Source organism: Equus asinus, chromosome 17, assembly GCF_041296235.1.
Source record: "Equus asinus isolate D_3611 breed Donkey chromosome 17, EquAss-T2T_v2, whole genome shotgun sequence".
NCBI lineage: Eukaryota > Metazoa > Chordata > Mammalia > Perissodactyla > Equidae > Equus > Equus asinus.
Window position 1 is genome coordinate 28,782,297 of NC_091806.1, and position 9,625 is coordinate 28,791,921.

A 9,625-nucleotide genomic window follows, 5' to 3' on the forward strand; every position below is an offset into this window, starting at 1 on the left:
CTAGTAATTTTAAATAATAATAACAAATACTGTCAACTAATCACATGTATATGTGTAAAAACATAGGGGAAAAAGACCAAAAGCACATTAAATCTCAAATGTGATTTCTTTGAGAGTTGGGGTATTTAATTTCTGTATTATATGAATCCACATGTTTGAATTTTGTGTAATTAAGATTGTATCAGCTGGAAACGGCTACTTTCAGCCATGGAAATAAACAACTCAACATATAGTAGTATCTTATAGAACAAAGAACATTTCTCATTCATTCTACGTTTCTGTTGTGAGTTGGTGGAGCACTTTGTGCCACATCTCCTCACTCAAGAACCCACGCTTAAATCTTAAATCTTGCTGTTTATCATGACAGAAAAAAAAAAAAAAAACTCACTGAAGGGTTCTTTCACCAACAATTAACTGCTTAAATGGGAACTGACACATAAATTCTAATCTAACTCATTTTCCAGAAATAGCCACACACTTCCATCTAAACCAAGGGAGAAGTGTAATCCTATGATGTGTACAAAAGACAAAGAAATTAAAGTACCTGTTGAACAAAATGAAAGACAAGTACAAACATTTAACTTTTGTAATAAAAATTTTATTTTGTGAGTTTGGATTAAAAAAAAATCATTAAAGCTTTGAAACAATGCAGTAGTCCCCTTTGGCATACCGTATTTCTCATTTCACCATCAATCCTGTCCTGTAACTTAGGAAAAAGGTCTAGGAAATGTTTGGTGACCAAAAGAATAGAGATACCTTTTAAGAAAATAAGTTTTTCCTTAACAGCTCTCTGGTTAATGCTTCTTTCACTTCTTTATTTCTAAGGCTGTAAATCATGGGGTTCAACATGGGGATTACTGAGGTATAAAATACAGCAACCATTTTCCCCTGTTCCACAGATTCCTTTGAGGGAGGTCTAAGATACATGAAGAAAAGAGTTGCATAGAATATGGTAACAGCTGTCAGATGGGAGCCACACGTAGAGACAGCTTTGTGCCTGCCTTCTGTGGAATGAATCTTAAGAATAGAAGGAAAAATATACAGGTAGGAAATCAGGATGAAGAGGAGAGAAGTGGAAAGGTTACATCCAGCCACAACAAACATTGACATTTCTTTGTTGTAAGTGTCAGAACAAGCCAGCTTAATCAATGGTGGGTCAGCACAGTAGAAGTGATTAATTTCATTGGGGCCGCAGAAGGCTAGGTTGTAGGTCCACATGGTCTCCATCAGGCCAGTGAGCACTCCATACACATAAGGCACCGTGATGAGGGATTTGCACACACCACTGGACATTTTGCTGCCATAAAGCAGAGGGTTGCAGATGGCAACGTACCGATCAAAGGCCATCACAGCCAGGATATAGATCTCCACATGGACCAAAGCAATAAAAAAGTAACACTGCACCAGACAAGCAGGATAGGAAATGGTTTTCTTCTCTGATAAGAAAATCTCCAGCATCTTTGGAGTCACATTGGAAGAGAAACACAGATCCACAAAGGATAAGTGGCTCAGGAAAAAGTACATGGGTGTGTGGAGACGGGCATTGACCTGGATGAGTATAATCATGCCAAGATTCCCTGCCACTGTGGCCATGTAAATGGCCAGAAACAGCAGGAAAAGGGGAATCTGCAATTCCAGGCTATTGGTCAGTCCTAAGAGAATGAACTCAGTCACTGAGGTGAAGTTTCTTCTCATAATTTCCTTCAATGAAAAATGAGGACTTTGGATCAGTACATATTGTTTTTTTTTAAATGGCAAAAAAATTTTATATTTTCTTATGACATGGTTTTGTGTGTGTGGGGGGGTGAGGGTTGTGCTTTTTTTCCTTTCATTTTCTGTGACTCTTTTGTTCCAGGAGATGCTGGTAGTGGTTTAATTAAAACAAGTCCATCTGGTTCTGTATCTTACTCACTAGTCAGCTTCAAGTCTTTTCCTTTTCTAATTGTCCTTCTATTTCTCTTTGTCTATTTCTCTTTTTAGTTTCCAGCACTATATTTCTTACCCATCTCTATTTCTGCTTTGTCTTTTTTCTACATTGTACTTAGCCTTACATTATTTTTTTATCCCAGAGTTTGCACTCAGTGCCAGTAAAAAATACTCACCACTCATCTAAATGAATTTACCAGATAACTTAGTCAGAAGTTGAGACCTTGTACAAGAAGCTCTTTTTCTGATAACAATTATTTTCTCCAAGCCATACCAGATAAAATTCATTAGGTTCTTTGTAAAGGGGCAGTAATTGATAATTTAAAAGATACATATTAATTAATTCTTTGTAAGATGTAAAAGGTCATTGCTTCCTATTTTAGAATGGCTAGATGTTATTTTGCAGAAACAAATGGAAGAAAACAGAAATTTTTGAAAAGTTGGACAATTGTATATCTTTTATCATGAATGGGAACCAATCAAGTATACAGGAAAGCTTTCAAGAAGTCTTCTAATGTTTTTCCACTTAATTCAATAAATTTTGTAGAAGCTAATTTTTCAGTCCATTAGACCTGAATTAGACCAAGGAAATAACTTAATTCAGCTGGTTCATCAACAGTTGTGAAAACAGATTGACGAGCAAAATCGTAGCATAGAGCCACAGACTGGATTTGACAGCACCTGAACTAGAAGTAGTACCTGCCTCATATCCACATTAGTGCTTGCTCCATGAAACCAGAGTTGGTCTTTGTGAGACAGTGCCTAAAAAACAAAATAAAGCCAAAATAAACACAATAAAATAACTGCAAAAATATTCCTTTTCACTGCTTATTGTCAATCTAGATTTGCTACAACCAAACAGTAGGCTCTCACTAAAAGAATGTGATGAAACACAGTGTGCCATTTTTATCTATCCCTTTCCAGCATAGGCTTGTCCCCCACTTCCACTTTTCTGCCTCCCACTCACTGTAACATGGATGTAGTGCTGATCCATCCTTGACCTTATGGATGAGATGGCAGAAAAATAAGAGTCAATAAGTCAAAATTCCTAAAATTGTGGCAACACTGAACTGACATACCAGCTCAGAATTTTAAATGAGAATTGAACTTCTGATTAGTTTTATTATTTTGTTTTGGTCTTGCAGAAATTGAAATCCTTGTCCAACTGATACAAACCTAGTAGATCAATTCTCAAAAAGAAAAAAAAAAAGATCAGTGCTCAGGATTACTATAATGCTGACTATTATATAAGTAAAACTATATCAAGTGATGATGATTATTTAGAATTTAATGAATCCCTCAGAAATTATGCCCAAGGATGATGCTATGACTTAAAAATTATGATGGTAATGCTTAGATAACCCTGATGTTAACCTCTTGAGATCCTTTAAAATTGTCTCAAAACTCCTTTCCATCCATTCCATGTCACTTAGAAACCAAAATCTTCATAAATACACACACACAACACGTTGCAATTCTATGAAATGCAGGTAAAAGATAGCATTTGTTGCAAAAAAGAATAAAAAATTAAATTTAAATATTAGACACATTTATTCTTTAAATTCCCCTCTTGAATCCTAACCACAGAGGATTTTTCCACAGTCCATTTTACAGTTCTTAATAACTAGTTTAATAACACATCTCTCATTTCTCTTATTTCTTCCTCCTTCCTATTTCTCACCTTTATCTCTTCTTTCCTGAAATGACTTCAGGAATTCCATATTTTCCTCTCCATGTTATTATGAGAAGCTCACCTTTTGCTTCAACGTCTGTGCATGTATTTTCATGTGGGTTACATGTCTCACTACCCGTTTCTCATCTCCTACCAGAGAATACTGAAACATCATGCTGTACCCTTCTATGTCTTCATGCCCTATTCTTATATCCTGCCTTCCTTAAAAATGTTCTACCAAGGTAACTTTGAGTTTTGCAAAATTTTAATTTTGTGCTAAAATGTTTCTAGTATCCTTCATACTGATATTCATCTCACAAAATCAATGCATAGGTTTGGAACTAGGCAGATTGGATTTGAAAAATTACAGCTGTGTTACATATTGTCTCTATAATTGCACACAACTTAAACTTTATGAGCCTTGGTGTTCTCACTTTGAAAATGTTGTCTCAGGGAATTTCTCTGAGGATTTTAGAAGTTATAATGTATGTAAATATCTGACCATGTACGAGGCATATAAAGACATCACAAGAAATTTTTAGTTTCTACACTCCCTTTCTTTAATGTTTAGAAGAAATAAAAATTCCCAAATCATGAGCATTGGTACTTTTCATAAAATGAAACCTAATCTTTTTTTTTTTTTTAAAGATTTTATTTTTTCCTTTTTCTCCCCGACGCCTCCTGGTACATAGTTGTGTATTCTTCGTTGTGGGTTCTTCTAGTTGTGGCATGTGGGACACTGCCTAATCTTTTATATCTAATAGCTTAACTATCTCTGATCATGTACTTACTCCTATCAAAGAAGAACTTGGATTCCAAGTATTGACTGTTACTAACACACACAAAATAGACAGCCGTACCTATAAGAAGTAGAAAAATCAACAGGCCTTCAAAAATAATGTGATGGAAATTCTTGCTTGTGTTTATAAGACTTTTTCCTTTTCCCTAAGGCATTTTAAAAAAAATCATATTAAGCAATCAATTCTGCCAATTAAGATTTCCTGAAGTAGCTCAGGGACTTTGAATTTGGAATTTTGGAATGGCTTACACATCTCTTCTGCAGTTTCTTCTTCATCTCGTTTGGTAATGACCTTGCCTACTGCTTGCCATGCATTGCTGGGCACCATTCTCTTTCACTACCTCCATTATTCAAAAGAGCCAAATTCAAAAGAAAGTAAGTTACTCATTCATTTTACTGGCCACAAATGCAGCAATACCATAATCCACCAGAGGGTATCATTACAGTGATCACAAATTCATTAGGGAAAAATTGGTATTTTTAGGGGTTCTTATTTTCATTGTTTTTGTTTTTATTTAGAAAAGTCCAAGGGCAAATGAAAGCAACTGAAGAAAGCTAAATTATGCATACAATTTACTTTCCCTTCCTAGGCCATGATGCAATTTGTATAGTTGGTGAATTTCTTATTGGTCAAGTGATTTAATAAATTTGATTAATAAATTAACAAACTTTTATTAAACTCAACAGACTGAACAATTTTTTCAGGTAGAATCTCATTAGAAACTAATAAAAAGAATCTTGGGTTAACATTGTTAAACCCATTTCACAGCTGAAGGAATTGATCCTTAGAACGATAATCAATTTTCTCAAATTCAGAGAGCTGCTAAGTGACCCAGCTGAAATGAGAAAGTAGATTGGTTACCACTCTCTCATCTTTAGCCACTTACATTCATGGATGTCTTTAAAGTTACTTCATCGCATTTCTTCAGATGGATTAAACATCATCTCATTTTATGAGTGGATTAAACATCCACTACAATAAATCAAAAATGTCCTTGCTCTCCAGCTTCATGGAAGCAATTTCTAATAAATACATTACAACATTTGGATAGAAAGAGAACTAAGTAAAGTGGGTGTAGTTCCACTGAGTAATTTTGTTTACATAGGCTAGTCCATTAGTTTCAGGTAAATTAACCTCTTTCAGCTTCTTCATCATTAAAAATATTAGTATGTGTATTCTAGGTCGCTTCCAATTCAAATACTCTACCTTCCCAATATCTTAATCTCAATAAAATTAAGAAAATCTAGATAATGTTTCAAGCAGTTTAGGAGACAGGTTTTTTGTTTGTTTGTTTTTCTAAGAGTTTAGTGGAACTCAGCTTCTGCTCAGCAATTTGGGAGATAAGGGTTATTTCTCAACATACACTTTAAGACCTTGATAGCAAAGAATTGGGCAGTGCAACACTAAATCGGTACAGAAACAGGGCCCTGAAAAGATTGTAAGGGAATAGAAACAGATAGCCAATTTATATGGTTCTCCTAAATCCAATCCTTAGATGGAAGCAAAGAGCTAGCAATCTCACAGAAGGAATAATAAGGGCTTGGGAAGAAGACTCTCATTTGCCATATTGACAATCGTGGTTACTCATGCACTGTATACCTTGGCTAAAACAAGATCACTGCTCTTAACAGCATCCTTGTCTCTCAGGAACAGTTGAATAAGAACTAGAAATCATATAGCTTTCATGACATTTCTCAGGTTAAAATACGTTGATGGGTTCTATCTATATCAAATTGTCTAAATATGCTAACAAAGCGTTCGTTTCCCTCCTCATCTGATCCAGTTTACTATTTAGTTTCATCTTTTCTCACTTTCATGATTGATATCCCAGTCAAAACAATCTATTCTATTTTGATTAGCTGTTTCCCGCTTTAGGAAATGCCTTTGAACCCATCCTCTACCCTTTGAAATTTTACTCCACTTCTGAACACCAGCTCACTGGTCACCTACTCTGGGAGAACTACCTTAAAATCCTTAGTCAGAATCAACTTTTTCCTCCTCTCTGCTCATAAAACAATTTAAAAAATACTTCAGCTGTTTCTCTTATCATAGCAAGTCATGATAACATAGCTGTGGAAGTTTCTCTATAAATAAGCATCACTCTTCGTAGGCAGTAGGTTTATATTTAATCATTGTTAAAACCTACAGTGCTTTGCCCTTGATAGACATCAATAACTATGTGTTGAGTTTAGTTAAATTAACATGTGACCTAAAACATATGAAGATATTTCTATCAGTTGAGGTGTGAAGCAAGAGGCAACTTGTCCTCAACATAGTCTTGCCCAAGTGAAAAATGCTGTCATTAAGTTCATTAAACAGAGCAAATCTAGAAAAATGCATTCTATTAGAACAGGTCTCCCAACCTGAGATCTTCAGAATAAATAATGATTTTAAACGTATTGCGATTTCCAAATCAATGGCTACTTTCATATGCATTCTAATTTTCTAAGTTCATGCCTCAGAGCATCACATCATTTCTAAAATTTCTAAAACTCAGGAAAATTAACTCAATAATGAAGTTCTCATTGGGCATCTACTTGTGGAATGTGAGACAGACAGGATTTAGAAACAGATGAATCAAGACCTCAAAGCCAAAGATTTGCAGTAAGTCACTAGCCCAGCTATTATTCTTGAATCTTGATTGTACATTCTTTGAAAATTTACTCAAGATTTTATTCTGTTGTTTAAATAAAGAACCACCTTCCCTCAATCAAGATGAACAGAGAAAAAATTGTGTTTTAAGCATTCCACTATAAAAACACAATCATATACAAGCTTTCCAAATTATCCATATTATGGTGATTCCTCATGCTTATGAATGAAACAGAGATTTATATAGTAATGCAACTTTGGATTTCCTCATATTTTCAAAAGCTATTTTCTTTCTCTTTCTGTTTATTTGGTAGTTCAAAAGAGTCACAAACTTAAAGAAGAGATAATATTTTAATTTTGCTATTGATTCTGTCAAGGAGGTACCATTACTTAGCCATATTTATAAGACGGCATTCAAAAGCAGAGATGTTCCTCTTTTGTTATTATTTTTTGCAGAGATATTCTTCTGGCTTACAAAATGTAAGTACATTCTGGATGTTCAATCTAGTCTATGATAAAATCTAATTTTGTTTGGTTGTAGTAGCTGCAAACTGGCAAGACACAATGATGTTTCATGTTGCCAGCTCTGGAGAAAGCAACTGTGATGTTAATCAAGTCTATATTAAACCACATGCATGGACAATGGCAGCCATATAAATGTAGAACACTTTAGACGCAATATTATAGTTAGGTGAAAAGTAGATGATCATGTGAATGTGATTACTACAGACAGTAGCAAGGGCAAAACATTGAGTTAACAAGAATGTGATCACGTTATATTGTTCAAATAAATTTTTCAAAGAAATGACCTTTTTATTTATTTAATTTTTTTCTTTTTAAGGAAAGATTAGCCCTGAGCTAACATCTGCTGCCAATCCTTCTCTTTTTGCAGAGGAAGACTGGCCCTGAACTAACATCCGTGCCCATCTTCCTCTACTTTATATGTGGGACGCCTACCACAACATGGTGTGCCAAGCGGTGCCATGTCCTCACCTGGGATCTGAACTGACGAACCCCGGGCTGCTGAAGTGGAACGTGCGAACTTAACCACTGTGCCACTGGTCCGGCCTGGGAAATGGCCTTTTAAAATAAAAAAGTTAAGCAGAATGTTTGGGATTAGCTGATTGGTGAGGAGCTAGTATAAGGGTGTGATGTGCAGAGTTAGGATCCAAGTTTCCACAAGAACGAGAGTACAAATAACCAGAAACAAGACAAAGATGACAAGCTGCAACACTGGACAACTGGTCAACCTCAAGAAGCTAAATTCTTTCTCTCTTGTGTGATTTATCCTGAACATTTCCAGATGAATTCTTCTGTTTAAGGAAATAAAAACAGACCAATTATGCATGAATAAATTATACACATTTATCATTCTATCAATGTGTCTTACATGTTTTCTAATTTCTGTCACCTTATAAGATGAATGTTGTAATTTCCAATTTGAAAAGTTGTCTATCTATTTATCTATCATCTATTTGGCTTTTTAAGGGAGCATAGACTATGTATTAGCCTAAGCAATAGAGAAATAAATACTTTCAAACATTATATCTGACCTTGTGGCATTTACAGTATCATGGGGAACATAAGCATTAATTAAATAACCAAAACAATAAGTGTTTTAGATCCAAAGAATGGTAATGGAAAAATACAAAAATAACTGTGAGAGGAAACTGAGTCTCAAATAGGTGAAGTAACTTTCCAGTTAATAATAAAAGCGTTGACTTTTAGTGAGTGAATATAGGATACCAGGCACTGTACTAAGTCCTTTATTGTATTAATCCATTTATTCTACACAGCTCCCCTATGAGACAGTACTATATATTCGTTTTATAGAGGAGAATGAGGCAGAGAGAAGTTGACCAACTTACTCACTAAATCTGATTCCACAGTTCAGGCTCTTCACTCTTAATTCAACTGATAAATGATGGAGTCAAGATCTGACTACAAAATTCACTTTATTAAACAAGTTAAATTTGTCTATACACTGTAAAATAGGATGTTTTATTATAGTGATTACATAATTCAGTGTGTATGAAGCTGTCAACTACCTTATTAACAAAATTTCTAGAAAGAAAATGATAGTTTTATTCATTGCATGGCTTTTCGCTTCAACAAAGTATAATGTAAAAGTATATTACAGTAGGTAAAAATATAATAAACTTTGAAGCCAGATAGATTTTAACCTCTCTTCTAAGCTCTGACGTTAGGTTAACTATTAATCTAATAGTCTCTGTTTGAGATTATAGTACTGAAATCATAGTAGTGGTGGTCAAATTAAGTAGAACAACATATAGTAAAACAGTGCGTGAACTTTGTTACACGTTATTTTTTCTCTCTTTCCTTCATGCGTGCATGTGTGAGTGTGAGAGCCTAAACATTCTTCAGATATCCGCTGCCCTCAAGAAAATATATCATAAATGAATAAAGATGTTACACTTATCACATAACCCGTCTCTGGAAAATTTGTTTATTTTTTTAAAATGGATCAGTTTTCCTTAAAAAAAAAAAGTACCAGTTAGAGTCATGATCTCTTATAGATGGGAAGAAAAATATAAAATATCTTCTCATAATCATTTTTCCTTAGGGAATGAAGTAAATCTTTTCTACTTTCTCATAGATTCTTCCATCATCATAT

The 9,625-nt window shown here is 34.5% G+C and overlaps 1 protein-coding gene across 1 annotated transcript; it reads right to left on the reverse strand.

The window, feature by feature from the left end:
- Nucleotides 1-759: 759 nt before the first annotated feature.
- LOC139040610 (olfactory receptor 5M8) lies at nt 760-1,695 on the reverse strand. Its single transcript, XM_070487359.1, has one exon. The coding sequence runs from the start codon at nt 1,693-1,695 to the stop codon at nt 760-762; it is 936 nt and encodes a 311-aa protein (XP_070343460.1).
- Nucleotides 1,696-9,625: the final 7,930 nt, after the last annotated feature.

Coding starts and splice junctions, on each gene's coding strand:
- LOC139040610 (XM_070487359.1), bottom strand. CDS start 1,695: ATGAGAAGAAACTTCACCTCAGTGACTGAGTTCATTCTCTTAGGACTG.